Source organism: Acomys minous (assembly GCF_964271855.1).
Source record: "Acomys minous genome assembly, chromosome: 5".
Taxonomy (NCBI): domain Eukaryota; kingdom Metazoa; phylum Chordata; class Mammalia; order Rodentia; family Muridae; genus Acomys; species Acomys minous.
This window is the reverse complement of record NC_140494.1, coordinates 78,302,324-78,318,489: the sequence shown is the minus strand read 5'-3', so window position 1 is coordinate 78,318,489 and position 16,166 is coordinate 78,302,324. Positions and strand designations below refer to the sequence as shown.

Here is a 16,166-nt window from a genome sequence, read left to right as displayed (position 1 = left end):
GCTTTTTACTTTTAGTGTGTGTGCACCACATGTATGGGTCAGCCTGAGGTACGGCATACGTGTCAAGGTCAAAGGACAGTCTTCTTATACTATGGGGCTGGGCTACAGTTGGCCTTTGTATGCTAAGTCACCAATCCTGCAGACTGACTTTTTGGTTCAGACTAACATTTTGTGGTTTCTATTTGTCAGGAAAAAAAAAAAATTTCAGTGATCTATTTTAAATCTTTTTCACAGGTTTGTGGCTTTAGACTAGAGCATAAGGTCTTGTGTTCATTTCCCAGCACTAAGGAGCAAGGGTATACAGTGTTTCTAAGACCACTGGGTGGTAGAGAAAGACAAAAAACCACAGGCTCAATTCAAACTATAAGTAGATCACCAGGCTTAAAAGCCAAATCAAAGGTGTGGCAGTTACTTTTAAAATGAGAAACTTGCTTCACTCCCTTTAGCTATGTCACTATCCCTCTCCCCAAAGCAAGCCATTAATTATCTCAGCAACTACAGCTTTCTGAGCAGGGTGCAGGTTGCTAGTTCATCTTTCAGGAATGGAGGCCAAAAGCTACTAAGAAGGTACCTGATTCAGGATGGACCATGACTGGAATAATTAAGGAAAAATAGTTGATTTGACTGGTAATATAGAATATGTATTTCAGCCTTTATTTGTTCTCAACAGAGCTCAGAACTTTGCTCTGAAAAACATGTTAAGGCATCACCCACAAGCACAATTTGCTTCACAGCACTGAGGACCGGCTTGCAGTCTCCTAACTCAAGGCTAAACCATCAACTAGATGTTAACTTGGCTCATGCCGCAGCTCAGACTTCTGCTGTTGAGGGTATGTGTGACCAAGGTAGACAAAGTTAACCTGAAGATTCTCTCCCACTTCTTTTGGCATTTGGGCCCATTTTCACCTCTCAAATCTGTCCCCTTTGGTTTTCTCCATCACGGTTCTATTCCTTTCTTTAAATCATGTAATATATACTTGACCTGAGTCTCACACGATGGAAGTTCCTCCACCAGACTTTATGTAGTCCTGTATTTGTAGAACTCTGCATGCATACACATATCCATTGAATTTTAAGTTCAGAACTCTTAATGGCAATATCCTTAGTGTCCAATAACCATGGAATTTAGAATACAGCTCATTCATTGCACTTTTCCTTCTAAGAAATGTAGGTCATAAAACCTATTTGCAGTTTACTTAAAATGTGACTACCCAGTGTTTATGCTGACTTTGTACATTTTCTAAATGCAGGATCTGAAGAGTCTTTTCAGCAACTTCTACCAGAATTATCACAGGAAAGCCAACATGCTGATCTGCCCAGTATCTATAGCATTGAAGCAAGAGGCACTTCCCAAAGTGTGGAAAGCCACAACTATTCTGAGCAGACTGAAATATTACAGAGCAAGAAAAAAGTCTATCTCCAGGCTTTGGCAGAAAACTTGAGTTCAGCTTGCAGTTCATCTGAGGTATTTGATCAGTTACACCTGCAGCACAGCACTCCACGTGGTTCCACCTCTAGTGAGTGCTCAGTAAAGCAACTAGAAAACAAAGAAACTCTGGAGTTTGAAGAACTGTCAAGAAAAGCAGTTGCGATGTCACAAAGCCAAAGACTCGTTGAAGATGAAAATGTAGAAGGAATTGACTCTAAGTTGTATGTAGGAACAGTGGAGATGGAAACTTCAGTTCAGGGGCCTGACTCATTGAACATTCAAAATGAAAAGGCCACTCAGAACATAATTGAAACTGAAGCTACAAAAGTTCTAAGGAAGGGACCTCACCTAGCACAAACAGAGCACATTGTGAATTCTAAGTCTTACTCATTTCGCAGCCCTATTCCAGTCTGGGTAAGTAGAACAGCACTGTAGCAATTTGAAAACCCAAGTTTAGCTCAGCTCGTACAGAGGCTGCTTAGTTCCAAACTTAGCAGCTTGGCTTGGAGCTTCACTGAAATGGTAGAGATGGCCAAGATTGGCCTGTTGCTATGGCACAGTTCAAAGCCAGCCTCGAGTACATAAATTGAGGTCTTTCTACATTTAGGGCAACCCTCATAGTCATTACTCCCATACACCAGCATTATGTGACAGGGTCTTCACTTTGGATTGCTACACAGGAAACAGAATCTGGCTATGGCATAATGGAAGAACCAGATCTTACTCTAGTAAGCACCAGTGACATCAGCATCACAGAAACCGATCTTGCAAACTTAACCCTTGAAGAGAAAGACAATGAAGCACAGAGCCCTTTCCAGGTAAATATCTTAGCCCTGTGGTACAGCCTCTATGGCTAGAAGTAGAATCCTGACTTATCACTATATCCCCTCTGACTGGAGCTATGGGAGGAAAGTAAGATTTGGTTTGAGGTTAGGCAAGCTTTCCTGTACACAAAGCCAAGTGACTTTATTGGAATTAGGCAAGCACATTTCTGCCTACGACCGAAACTTCTGGCTATGGAGCTGTGTCAGAGTGTTGTGTAGAACAGTCCACAGCAGCACCTTCAGGTAAGCCCCTTTTATTAGCCCCTACACACAACCAGCAGTGTAAAGCGAGGACATTTATGAATAATTTCCCTCTAAAACTTACAGCCATACCATGTAGTTTACAAGATGCATTTATGAAAAGAAAAAGGACATTCATGGAGCTATCCTACCAGAGACAAAGAGAGTTGCGGAATAAAGCTCGGCTCCTTCAAGCCAAAATAGCTAAAGAGAAAATACCTACAGGTATGTTTGCTTAAAATAAGAGATCAAAAAGACTTTTCTTATGACCTAATAAGAAACTGATGGCTCCTTTACTCACTGCTTCTCAGGTTCATCCTTAAGCCGCCTGAAGGGTGTGAGCAGAGTATCTCTTCCTGAAGAGAGAAAAGCTGCACAAGCCCGCACACACCAAAGAGCACTAAGGTATTTGTTGCTGTCTACTTGTTTTTAGTATTTTGCCCATTTGGCCACACTAAATCCTACATGCTTCTCTTACAGACTACACAGGCAGCTAGCTGAGGCAAGACAGCAAAGACAAGAAAAGCAAGGCAAGACGTCTGTGCCCAAAGCATAGCAAGAGTGTTTTCTTTTAAAAACTAGACATATTTATTGTAAAGTCAATAAATTTTTATTTAAGGAAGAGTCCTTTCTTTTACACATCCAGGTCACATGTGTTCACATTCAGGATTTCTGAAAACAGCCCTAAAAGAGAAAATGCTGTAAGTTAACTTTCAGAACTTGTGATTCAGGAAAATGCATGTATCTTCTCAGAAAAACACAGCACTATCAAGTGCCTGTTCTGCTCTGTGGAGAACATCAATCTGTGGTCACAGCGTTAAGAGCTTTTGGTTTTACAGTCCAACAAGCCCTCTTTGAAATGACCTTCACTGCCTGCCCCCTACCATACATACCTCAAAAATGGCCCAGTGTGCTTTTTTTTTTTCAGCCCTGCACAAGAAAAACATGGGAAAAATCAGCTGACGGAAAAAGATTTGCTCACCAGCAATAAAATGTCCCCAACAGGTTAACTTAATGCTAGCAAAGTAGCACATAGAAAACCTAACGGGAATTTTTTTATGGTCATGTCCACAGCAAATGAGAAACTGCATTCTAAAAGCCTTGGTAATGACCATTATAAAAAGCACTGTGACTTATAAAAAGAAGTAATGACTATTACTTGCCTTTATTTATTCCTTGGTTTAAATATAGCTATGACAACTTCAAGGTTCTCAGCCTGTGGGTAATAAGATTAGTTTTTAAAAGTGTTAATTCATACCCACATGGGCTACATACACAAAAGCCCATCTTGCTCGCATGCATAAGCCCTAATGGTAAAGACGGCTATGCAACTCCAACCTTGAATCCAAGAGGATTCCCATGGTTGAAGGGGTCCCCAGGTCTGCATATGTAGAATCTGAACACTACCCAGGAAAGATGTTCAGAAAGGCTACTTTCACTCAGCCCATTCAGAGCAGTTGAACATTTTGCCCATCATCACAACATCATGGACCAGTATCTGTGGTAGTGTCTTTCAACCCCAGCAGTGACTTATTATGCTGTACTTTTTAAAAGCATCTTACCAGAAGATTTCAGATGATTTCTTCAATTTAGAAACCTAAAAGATTGATCATAGAAAGAACTGTGAAATGAATAAATTAATATGTGCTCACATTCAAGAATGTAGTTAAGTAGGCAAATGTTACAGGTCTCATTGTCACCACTGTAATATAGCTGCTGTGATGGAAGCATGACCTGTGTCTTAATTTAGCCACATTGACTAATTCTGGACACTTGACCAACAGTGCCCATTCTTACATAGAATGAGGCTCAGTAAAAGTTCCCGAATCTCATACATTATGCATCTACTCAAATAAGGACAGTAAGAAGAAACAGAAGCAATGGCTTACCATTCTACAGTAGGCTTCATTTGTTAACACCTTAGAAGAAAAGGAGCAGTGCATTCAGCAGGTTACCAACACTTGCCACCAAACTTAAAGACCAGTTATTAGCCAGAACCCACACTGAGATCAAACTTACCAGTCACTCTGACCTCTAAGGGGACCCACGTCCACAAATTTATACATTATAAACTGTATCATTAGAAATACCAGGTTTAACATGCACAAAGCCAAGAAACCAACGATGCCAGATAGTGAATTTCTATCGCACTGTCTTTTGAACACCCAGAAGGAAAGAACTGCTGAGTGCAGATACCATGCAGTGCAGTTTCTATAAGTGTCACTGCTGTGCTCCTAATGAAGTGAATTTTTTTAATGATAACCAACATCAAGAGTTCCGTCTCATTCTGAATCCAACAAGTAGATTACATGAACACATGTGTTGGTGTTGGGTGCCTTCCCCTGATCGATTCTTATACTGTATTTCCAGACTTGGCTGTCTTATCTGCCTGCCTGCCAACTAGGGTTCTGAACTGTAGTACCTATCCACTCAGCTATCTACACAGCCAAGTACATTATCTTCCAAGTTTCCCTGTTTCCCAGACTGGCCTCAAACTTGGATCTTCTCATCTCAGACTCCCAAACTCTTATATGTGTGGGACAAGCATACTAATACAAGATCCTATACTGAACAAGCATTTCCAGTCATTTTGATCTGCCATTTGAATATGGGCACAAATTACAAAGCTTTCTCTAGTTTGTACACACATAGCAAATGCTTTTGCTAAGAACTTACACCACATCACACCTGGAGCTTAAGACAGATTTGTAATTTTTAAAATTAAAAAGCCAAAAACACTTTAGTTTTACTTACCAACAATTCTGAAGAGTCTGCTCACATTCATTCCTAGAAAATAGTACATAAGACTTTTTAAAGTACGACAGCATAAAACTACAGTCTAAGTTAACGGTTGGATTTAACAGCTGTAGCCAGTTCTGTCAGAATTAAGTTTTAGTTCATGTCTGTATCATTCAGCAGTTGAACAATTTAATTCATCATCTGAACTGTAACTGTGTTATTTCCCAAGGTTACATACAGTGCCACCAAAACTCACCCAACACTCAGAATACTCATCTTTGTGAAGCAGATGCCAGCACCTGAAGACAAAATACACCCAAGACTGACGTTAAGGTTTCATAGTTTGTTAGCTGTCTTGTATGTAGTTCCTTCCCACAGATCTAATAAATAGTCCCATGAGTCAAGGAAACCACAAGTTACTCTATGAGGCGTTTCCAACGATGTGTGGCTACCAGGGAAGCCCCATCGGGATAGACCTCAAAAACCAATCATTTTGAGAACTGTGATGCTCGCCAGCCAACTTTTATATGGACAGATACAGATCAAATTCTTATTTACCACATTTTGAGTATCAGTATATAAGCTGATAAAAAGGTCTTCTTAATAACTACCAATTTTAGTTACAAATTTCTGTGAGAAAGTTTTTAGAAAAAAAAATTTTTAAAGAGTATGTATACAGTGACCTAGATCCCATTATAGATGGTTGGGAGCCATCATGTGGTTGCTGGGAATTGAACTCAGGATCTCGTTAAGAACAGTCAGTGCTCTTCACCACTGAGCCATCTCTCCAGCCCCCTTTAGGAAATATTTTAACTTCTGGATATGAGGCCTTACAGCCTTCAGTGCTTATTCTACTAACCCTACCTATCTAAGTTCAAAATTACTGATTCTAAATATACCCTAAGAGTTTCTAAAACTCTCAGGGAATAAAACTGGTACGAGCATAAGATGTTTGAGTCTAAGAATTTAACACAGCTCCTTTAAGATGAAAAGTGTGAAAATGTCAACATGCTACTTACAACACTGAAACAAGGATCCATCCATTGGTATTTTCCAATTCTGACTTCAGAATCAAGAGAAACCTTTAAAAGCAGAATATTCATCTAACATATTGTCTTAGTGGGATAAAGTATAAATAGCATATTGCTAGAGTCAACCTCATCAATGTAATACTTGTGCTATCTTATATCCCTTCTTGTATGTATCAAAACTCATACTGAACACTGAGTTCTGGGTTGCAAAAGAGGATTTATTTTTGCACCTGTTTAAACTGCCTTTGTCCACCAGCTGAACAAAAACACATACATACAAGTGCTACTACTGAACTATGCCATACATATCTGGCAGAAACTCAGCTTTATACAGAACGAACAGTGGCAACACTCAAAGCATCTTCAGGGAAGATGGGCTACTCAAGACCTACACACCTAGCCAGGAGCCTGCACACAGGCAGTAGCATCAAGTAGCTGTGTGAGGACAAGAGTGCTCCTGCAGGATTATTCAGCTCCCATCACCTCCACAATGGCTGGTGAAGTAAAAATCTAGTGAACTCCAGTTCTAAGGGCCCTGATGCTTTCTGACCTTGGGTACCAGGGTGCACAGTACACACATATACATGTAGGGAAGCCAGATATAATTCTCCCCTAAACTTCTTGGGGCCAAGCACTAAAGAGGCTGAGGTTCCTGAAACTAGACATGTGCGGGACTTTCTCTTAGCATTCTCTTTCCAGACTCAGAATCCCACTTGCTCTAATGCTACAGGAAACCTTATAAGGTCTCTTAGAAATCAAGCACTGAAAAAGTACTAAGTATTTATTATTAGCTTTCCCCAGCAGTTTTAGCCTTGCTCCCAGACTGGATTCTTCAGGGCCTTATCTGTTTCTTCATCTAGTTGGCGTACACAATCACTTGTGTTCTTTACCTTCTTTGGTATTCACATGTTCATCTCCTTTCCAGGCCCTTCCGTGTTGTGTGGTATCTTTGAACTGGACTTTTTTAGAGAATGTGGATTCTTTCTTACTCTTGTATTGTTCTAAATGTCTCTTCCTTGGGAATTCTGAGCTTATTATGAAGCAGCTGCCTTCCTGCATGTAACAGAAAAATTAGTTAGTAATGAAACTTACCACTGACAGGTAGGTGAGTGCTCCATCTCCTCCTCACTAAACCTGCACCATCTTCTCATCTGACAGCCTAAGAACACAGCAGACTAGCTGAATGTCCATTATCTAAGAGCACAGCACACCAGCTGAATGTTCATCACAAAGTATTTTACTGGGAGCTGGAGATGGCTCAGTAGTTAAGATTCAATTTTAAGGACTCACCACCATGTGTATGCATTACTCCAGTTCCAAGGGATCTCTACCCTCTTCCATGCTGGCAGGCTAATCCACTGGTCTGTGGTCTATATTGTCTCATAAAATGGAGACAAAACACTGATCTCTGGCCTCCATAAACGTGTACCCGTACCTACATGCAGAATCACACACTACATACAAATTCAAAGCTGGTTGATAGCAGTATGGTACTTTGTTATAAGGTCTATGTAACCGTAAAGGCATAGCCAAGGCTTTGAACCCCAACACTTGGGGCTAAGAGGAAGAACAGCCAAACAAACAAGAAAACCCTCAGTATCAAATATTCTAAATGTAGTTTCATTCTTTTTTAGTTTCCCACATTAAGCTTTTTTCTGTACATGCAATCTAAAACAACAACAGCATTCAACATCTATATTCTATATATGGGAATAAAAACCAGCCACTTACGACCAATTTGATATCACATTCAGATTCAGGATTTGTTGCCTCATCTTCTGTTCTGTAACATTAAATAAAGTGTCACAAGTCTTATCTCATTTTCTTCACCAGTTTCTGATACTACTAAAACCTGTAGTATAAAATATCCTCCCAAAATTCATGTCCTGTGCATATAACTCAGAAGTTATTACTATTTAAATATTTAATAGGATGCACATATTTTAACTCTCAGCACCTGGGAGATAAGAGGCAAGTAAATCTTGAGTTCAAATCCAAAAATGTTAAGCAGTAGTGAGACCTCGTCTTAAAAAAGTTAAATCTGGAGTAAGATATTAGCTTTAAAAAATAACAAACCCCATGAACAAAAATTACCCTTCCAAGTCCAACTTACAATGGTTCTTCAATAGGGGAAAGAGGACCATCATCGTCCATATACTTGTATCTACGGCTGTCAAGGTCTTCCTTTTCTAGATCTTCCCCAGCATGCATTTGCTTCAAGCATTCTGTAAGGTGGTACTCATACTTGAGTTTTTCAATATGGTGAAAAAACCCTCTTGCAACAGCTTGCTGCAAATCAGAACACACAATCCCCTTAAATATTAAAAGCATCAAATATAATCAAGCTTGAAATTGTACCAAGCAGCTGGTCAATGGCTTTTCATCAAAAGAGGACCAGATTCAAAAGCACCAGTACCTGGTGGTTCCACTGTAATTCCAGACGTGGACAGTTAAGACAGTACCTAAGAACAAGCTGAACAGGAAGACAACCCAAATTGGCTAGCTTTGCACATGCAAAACACAGGAAAAGAAAGCCTACACTAACCCTCGGATTATACATTCCAACCAAGAACCACTTATATTCAACAAATATTTTGAAAAACCTAACTAGAATCTGGGTTATTGTTTGTGTGTGTGTGTGTGTGTGTGTGTGTGTGTGTGTTTGCTTGCCTGTATGTCAATGCATTGTATGCATGACTGGCCCCTGGAAACCAGAAGAGGGAACCCCTGGGTAACAGATGGTTGGGTACAGGGAATTAGACCTGGTTCTGTTGAGCTGGGTATCTCTCCAGCTTTTGCCATAGTTAGCTTTAACTGTCAATGAGAGCTCAAAACACCAACTGAGGGGGGACTTCACGCCCCAGCACTGGAGAAGCAGAAGCAGGCGAATCACTGTGAGTTCAGACTAGCCTGGTCTACAAATAAGTTCAGGACAGGGCTACAGAGAAACCCTGTCTTGAAAAAACAAGAAGGGGGCGGGGGGAGAGAAAAAATGATACCAGCAGTTGGGAAGCAAAGGCAGGCAGATTTCTGTGATTCGAGGCCAACCTGGTCTACAAAGGAGTCTGATAGCCAAGGCTACACAGAGAAACCCTGAGGGCAGGAGGCACCAACAAATCATTCTAGTTTACTTAATACATAAAAATGGACGCCGGGCGTGGTGGCGCACGCCTTTAATCCCAGGACTCGGGAGGCAGAGGCAGGCGGATTGCTGTGAGTTCGAGGCCAGCCTGGTCTACAAAGTGAGCCCAGGACAGCCAAGGCTACACAGAGAGACCTGTCTCGAAAAACCAAAAACATAAAAATGACTCAAGTGAATAAATTTTTTAAGACAAGGACTCACCTCATATGTTAATATCTTTTTCCAAGGTAATGGCTCTTTTCCATTTTCAGATTCTAAGACTGGAAACATAGCTCCTTTGTCTTTAATTTGTTTCTTATCTATTTTTGGCCTTCTGTTGTTTCTCGTTCCAGGTGGTCTTTCCCTTGGTCTTAATTTTGGCTTATATTTTCTCTTTTTCCTCCTCCTCTTCCGTTTCTTTTTCTTAAATCTTTCAAAAATAGCCTTTAAAGTCAAAGGCCTTGGTTCTATAGAGGAGTCACTTGATGAATCAGTGTCAAGACTCGCAGGTGAAAAAACAGATTTTACAGTAGGGTTTCTCTGCTTTTGTGTAGATGAAGGAACACACTGTGTTTTAAATAAGCTGCTATCCGTTGAATCATCACTAAATGAAGAATTAAATTCAAATTACTCAAATATCACTAGATAATAATGCCCAGTCTTGAGTAGCAAGGCTCACAATCATCCATTACTCCAGTTTCAGAGCTATGACCTCTAGTGACCTAAGAGCACCAGGAATACACGATACAGACATACATGCAGGCAAAGCACTCATGGACATGACAAATCTAAACGCTGCTAAGAATCCCAAGTACATTCCGCCCAAAGCCAACCCCCAGTTAAGCACTGTGTCCTTGCCATCATATCTAAACACCACTTGTTAAAATGGTCAAGCTTTCAAACAAAAAAAAGCTCCACTTAACCACTAAAGCTTCCACTACGAGACAAAAATAGGCCAACAGAATTAGGGAAAAAAAATGACCCCAAAAGTAGTTTTGCTAATAGAAACCATATTCCACTTTTACATGTTAAAATTGGGAGCCATCAAGCTCGAGAGTTTGACTAACAGTTCTTCTATTATCCTTACTAACAAGCATTGCAGTAACTTCCCATCGCTCAAGCATGCTGGATTACAGCGTGTGGCAATAACCCTTTAATCCCAGCTCTTGGAAGATAGGGCAAGCCATATCTATTGAGACCTTGTCTCAAAAACATTTAACATTTGGACTGACTCTAGTGTACCCACAAAAGCTCTTACCTTTGGTTTCCAATGTCCCCAGCTCTATCAGATGTCATGCAGTTGGAATTCACTTCTGGTTGAGCCATCACTTTTCTGTGCCTTCCCCACTTTTCTGCAATTACAGATTTCAGTGATGTACCTTTCCACACATAGCATTCTAATGTAAAGTTCAACACGCCTTACCACTGTGAACTTTCGTAAAAATCACTACGAATAGTACACCTTAGATAGGCTTTTAAAACCTTCCAGTAAGCAGCTCAGACCTTCCAGCTCTTCCGGGTTGTTCCCAGCACCCATGCTGGGCGACTGGCAACCTAACTCCAGCTCCATGAAATGGTAGGCTCTCTTTGACTTCCTGGGTACCCTCACACATACAGCATATATTTGCACAATTCTTTTTATCTACAAAGTGACAGCAAAGAAAGCACATTCCAATGCATTTTGCTTTCTCTCTAAATGTACCCCAAAAGAGCACCTGTTTGGCCAGAACCACCAGCCAGCCACACAGTAATATAGGATTACTAATTACAATGTGGGCTGCCACCTCAGCTTGAGCGGTTGGGGTATGCATGGCGGCTCAAACATAAATCATTACTGGCCACGACAGCCAAGGCCTGTAATTCCGAGAGAATGTGAAAGAGCCTTTATGATAGGGCTGGAGAGACGGCTTCACAGTCAATTAAATACACTGTTGATTCTCCGGTTGACTAAGATTAGACTCCTAGCACCCACGTGGCTGCTTACAAACAGCTGTACCCAGGGCTCCCTGAGTACTGCACACAGGTGGTGCAGGCATAATAGGCAGGTAAAACACCCACACCTTCAAAACAAAAACCTTAAAAGGTATCCTCGGCTACACAAATACTACAAGCAAACTAATCAAAACCTTCAAGGGCAAGAAAACCTGGTGACTAAGACCTTAGGCTGAAAAGTACCCGCTACGTATATTTTTTTTTTCTTTTTTGATTTTAAGAGACGCCTCTGCCTCCCAAGTGCTGGGACTAAAGGCGTGCACCACCACACCCGGGTGTTGATTTTTTTTTTTAACTCATCAGAACTGAAATTTAACATGTTTGGCCCGTTTGCACCGACGACATATGGCTAAATCTAAGATAAATGCAAACTACGCTGTAGAAACCTATCTGGGAATCACTCCTACCTGTACGTTGCCTTTAAACTGAGACGGCAAGTTTTGGGGGCCACGTGGTGAAAAGGAAGCTACTGAGTCGAGCACGTGCTGTGGGCCGCCGGACAAAAGCCTCTCAGCACGTATGGGATGCGGGCAGGCAGCGCACGGTCCCTTACAGAGCACTAGAAAAATCTTCTCCGGATACACCCAGGCATCTCCCAACAGTCACCGGGAGCCCCGCGTGGCCTGCGGATCCCCGGAGCCTGGCCCGCTCCGCTGTTTCTCACCCGACAACAGCTCCGGTTCCGCGCGGTCAGCCGCCCAAGGCGCCCCAGCCCGTGGTCCCTGTGGCCCCCGGGGAGGTCAGCAGCTGCAGACCGGAGCACCCAGCACAACAACAAGCGCTTACCTCCTTCACGGCGCCGAAAAGAGAGCGCCTGCGCCCGGCAAGTGACTTAGGCAAGGCTGAGATCTCGCGTGAACTCTCAGTGGCGCGTGACTTCGAGAGCAAACGCCAATTGACCCCTCCCCCTCCCAAGGGGCACAGCTACGTGGGCGTGGCTTTGCGGGTGGACTATGTGGTGGGCGGGACTCCGGGTGGGGCAGTACTAGGCTTGTGCCCCAGGGCCTTGAGCAAGCGGAAGAGAGAGACAGGAGACGTGTTCCAGAGTGGAAAGAAGGCATTCCTGCAAGCGTGAAGACACTGCGGGTCAGGTGAATGTCGGTTTGTTGTGGGGGCTGAGCCTGCAGTGTGCCAAGTTCCTCGTCATACGAAGGGGTGACCCGTGCTTTTGGCACCCCACCCTTCAGGAACCAGCTTCCAGCAGGCATGAGCTGCCTCCTTCCAATCCTGATCTGACTGAACAGTGTAAACCAGTTCGGTTGCGGTTGGTTCTAACCTTTACAGTACTTTCTTTTCAATAATGAGCTGGTTTGAGTTCTTTTCCATGCTGCACCTCTGTATTGTGTGACAAGCAAGCCTGCAGAGCCGCCTACCATTTAGCGTCACTTTCCGATTGCACACACCTTGAAAGTAAGGAGGTCTGGCTCTTTGAGCCATCGCGCCCATGAGCAGCAGCACGTACAAATGCTCCAGGGCGGGCGGTTCACACTGTCACATTCAGGACCCGTGTATTGTGAAAGGACCAGTCAGTGCAAAGTTCAAAACGCAAGAGACAGAAATAGCTGGGCACTTAGGCAATAAATCCCAGACCTGGAGAAGCCTAGGCCATAGTGAGACCCCTTAAGTAAAGAAAAATGACCCTGGCGGTGGTGGTGCGTGCCTATAATCCCAGCACTTGGGGAGGCAGAGGCTAACGGATCGCTGTGAAAGCAAAAAGAAAAAGAAAAAGAGAGAAAGATTAGAACTTTTAGCACATTTTATCATCCTTATGTTGTGCACTGCCGGAGAATCACCGCAGTTTGGGCTCCTGCTTCATAGTTTGTACCAATTGTATATTTGTATACGGTAGCTGTGGAACCATGTTCCAAACTAACGCACATGCCTTACTTTGACTTCTTGATCCTTGCACCCTTTGACAACCGTCTGTGGCCTTCCACACCTGGCAGGTCCACCAGGAACAAGTTCTAATGGAACATAACAGACACCTTTATTGAGTGGGTGACAAGCTATGGTTGTAGGGCATACCTGCTCCTACTTTGCTATCCGATGAGTTCGCATAGACAATCACATTTCAAAGGTAAAGTCTAGTATATCATAAAGACTTAATAATTAACTAGTAGGCCACCCATTGTGGGCAGTGTACTTGGAAGAAAGAAGAAATCCAGACTAGGAGGAAGACGAAATTGCAGCGTGACCAATTCATGCTGCAGGATCACTCTGAACAGCTTCCCTGGTTCTTCATTGGTCCAGCTGGAGATGGGGGTGCATTCTAGTGATGCAGGATGTTTCATCCTGTTTTGAACCCTGAGATTGTGACCTGTAAAAACCTGGGGGTTTTGTTTTGTTTTGTTTTGTTTTGTTTGGGTTTGTTGTTGTTTTTGTTTGTTTTGGTTTTTTTGGTTTTTCGAGACAGGGTCTCTCTGTGTAGCCTTGGCTATCCTGGACTCACTTTGTAGACCAGGCTGGCCTCTACCTCACAGCGATCCCCCTACCTCTGCCTCCCGAGTGCTGGGATTAAAGGCGTGGGCCATCACACCCAGCAAAAACCCGTTTCTTGTTTGGGGTGGTTCAGTCCTAATGCACACCTTTGATCTAAGAACTTCCTGTTTGTTGTAAACACATGATTATGGTGTGGCTCAGCCAGCCCTAGCACACACCTTTACTACAAGAGCTTTCTGTTCGCAGGATTTAATAAAATTAACCGTAGGTCAAGAGGCCAAGTAAGAAACCAGCTGACAAGGATTAAGTGGGTGGAGCTTTGAGTTGAAGGGTATTTAAGACAGTGTGGATAAGAAGAGGTGTTTTCATGGTGGCTCACAACCATCTACAATGAGATCTGGTGTCCTCTTCGCGTGTGCTTGTGTACATGCAGGCAGAACACTACACATAATAAATTCCTCTTCCGAAGAGATGTTTTGAGCACTGAAGAAGCAAGCTTTGGGCCTTGGGCTTTTTGGTTTATCCTCTGGGACATAAACTGCGTAGGAAGGTAGCTGGGTGCTTTGTCTGTTTCTCTAAGCTAGCAGGTTTTGTCCCTAGCATCTGGCTCCTGAGTCTTCACTATGCCGGCCAGGTTCTGACCCACTCTAATCCTAGTCCCTTTAAAGCCCACATAAAGCCGGGCGTGGTGGCACACGCCTTTAATCCCAGCACTCGGGAGGCAGAGGCAGGGGGATCCATGTGAGTTCAAGGCTAGCCTGGTCTACAAAGCGAGTTCAGAACAGCCAAGGCTACACAGAGAAACTCTGTCTGGAAAAAAAGCAAAACAAAACAACAACAAAACCACAAAACAAAAGTGCACTGCCTGCTCTCCCAAAGGTCCTGAGTTCAATAAGGTGGCTCACAGCCATTTGTAATGAGATCTGGTACCCTCTTCTGGCTTGCAGGTGAAACACTATACTTAAATAAATCTTTTTTTTTTTAAAAGACCACATAATCAAAAAATATGGTTAGAGTAATTCAAGTATGATTAGAGCAACTGGAGCTCATTTTCAAGAATTATGTATATTTCATTTGAAACAGAAGAGTATATTTGTTAGCTGGGCGGTGGTTCTGCACACCTTTAATCCCAGCACTTGGGAGGCAGAGGCAGGAGGATCTCTGTGAGTTCAAGGCCAGCCTGGTCTATGGAGTGAGTTCCAGGACAGCTAGAGCTGTTACACAGAAAAATCCTGTCTTGAAAAAAAACCAAAAAGAAAAAAGTATATTTGTTAAATAACTAAAGGACAATAAAAACGAATGGTTAGTAAAGCCAGTGTCATCTATTTAACATAAAGAAAAACTTTAAATATTAGGTACTAAATATGTGCAATGGTATGTTCATGGAGAATAAATGTTCTGAAACTTTGGTCAGAAAGAGAAATTGCAGGCCAGAGATGGCTAAGTGCTGCCACCAGGCCTGAATACTGGAGTTTGATCCTTGGGACCCACATAGTTATCCGCTGACCTCCACGGATGGATTATCATGTGCGCGCGCGCGCGCACACACACACACACACAACACGCACGAGTGCACGCATGCACAAATATTTTTTTAGTGAAATAATCAGAAAAAATCCTGTGCCTAAGCAAATGTGAACCTGGAGAAATGGCTCAGCAATTAAAACGTGTACTGCTTTCCAACAGGACTGAGTTCCATTCCCAACACACACCTCATAGCTTCCCTTCTAAGTCAGAGACGCAGAGACAAGAGACCTCTGGGAGTTGGGGGAGTTCCGTCAGGTAGACAGATCCTGCCTAAGGATAAAAACAAATCAAGAGAAGCCTACTGTTTACTTGCTTCGTGAGCACATTCCACTTAAGGAGATGTTACATTAACAATATTGAGTGCTACTCCCAGGGTGCTCTGGGAGAGAGAAATGCCCTAGTGATTTGACTGTCCTGTGCTGTGATTGGCCCTGCCTGTCATCGCTCCACCCACCTCCTTTTCTTTCCCTGAATTCTTTCTAGTTATTTATTAGCCTCATCTCGTGAACAGGAGAGGTAAGTACAGATCTTTGCATGTACGTGCCTGTTTTCTGTAAAGTGCTTTTGATGTGCATTTTTGGAAATAAAAGATTATAATATGTTAGCTTACCAGAATAATTGAATGTTAAAAGTACTCAACAATTATGTTTATTTGTAAGTTAAAGTAAAAATTTGACAGGTTTCCATTTCAATTGGTAACCAAAATTTCAAAGTTGTTTCTTATTAAAATGATAAATAAAAGGAATAGTTCAAATGTAAACAAGTGAAATTTGGTAACCTATCTTATAATTTTTTAGCTCCAGGAAAAAAGTGAAACAACTCCT

General features: G+C 42.4%; 3 protein-coding genes across 23 annotated transcripts in view; 2 read left to right on the top strand and 1 right to left on the bottom strand.

The window, feature by feature from the left end:
• Nucleotides 1-3,117, top strand: part of CEP295 (centrosomal protein 295) — a 36,750-nt gene extending 33,633 nt beyond the window's left edge. For 8 of the 10 annotated variants that reach the window (XM_084781296.1, XM_084781293.1, XM_084781294.1 and 5 more), the window contains 7 exons: nucleotides 671-830; nucleotides 1,251-1,843; nucleotides 2,110-2,247; nucleotides 2,409-2,496; nucleotides 2,581-2,718; nucleotides 2,805-2,898; nucleotides 2,974-3,117. In XM_084781296.1, the coding sequence (XP_084637422.1) occupies nucleotides 671-830; nucleotides 1,251-1,843; nucleotides 2,110-2,247; nucleotides 2,409-2,496; nucleotides 2,581-2,718; nucleotides 2,805-2,898; nucleotides 2,974-3,049 (1,287 nt within the window). In that variant the 3' untranslated portion in view covers nucleotides 3,050-3,117. Of the gene's footprint in view, nucleotides 1-670; nucleotides 831-1,250; nucleotides 1,844-2,109; nucleotides 2,248-2,408; nucleotides 2,497-2,580; nucleotides 2,719-2,804; nucleotides 2,899-2,973 lie in introns of those variants that run through there. The other 2 variants (XM_084781297.1, XR_014779112.1) reach the window with 2 other exon arrangements.
• Nucleotides 3,118-3,900: 783 nt separating this feature from the next.
• TAF1D (TATA-box binding protein associated factor, RNA polymerase I subunit D) lies at nucleotides 3,901-12,168 on the bottom strand. 11 transcript variants are annotated; one of them, XR_014779115.1, is made up of 9 exons: nucleotides 10,643-11,007; nucleotides 9,607-9,988; nucleotides 8,377-8,552; nucleotides 7,995-8,046; nucleotides 6,252-7,316; nucleotides 5,489-5,531; nucleotides 5,248-5,280; nucleotides 4,383-4,412; nucleotides 3,901-4,114 (listed from the first exon to the last, which is right to left on the bottom strand). XR_014779115.1 is itself a non-coding variant. In XM_084781315.1 (6 exons), the coding sequence occupies exons 2-6, from the start codon at nucleotides 10,708-10,710 to the stop codon at nucleotides 7,137-7,139; spliced, it is 858 nt and encodes a 285-aa protein (XP_084637441.1). In that variant the 5' UTR covers nucleotides 10,711-10,736; nucleotides 11,784-12,168; the 3' UTR covers nucleotides 5,363-7,136. The 11 variants fall into 11 exon arrangements, 2 of the variants coding, with proteins under 2 accessions (XP_084637441.1, XP_084637440.1); XR_014779113.1 differs by having other exon boundaries at nucleotides 5,489-7,316; XR_014779114.1 differs by having other exon boundaries at nucleotides 3,901-4,090; nucleotides 5,489-7,316.
• Nucleotides 12,169-12,326: 158 nt separating this feature from the next.
• The window catches only part of LOC311597157 (ester hydrolase C11orf54 homolog), a 23,290-nt gene continuing 19,450 nt past the window's right edge, over nucleotides 12,327-16,166 (top strand). The window contains exon 1 of one of the 2 annotated variants that reach the window (XM_084781312.1): nucleotides 12,327-12,467. The gene's annotated coding sequence lies outside the window, so the exon portion shown is untranslated. Of the gene's footprint in view, nucleotides 12,468-15,835; nucleotides 15,859-16,166 lie in introns of those variants that run through there. The other variant, XM_084781313.1, reaches the window with a different exon arrangement.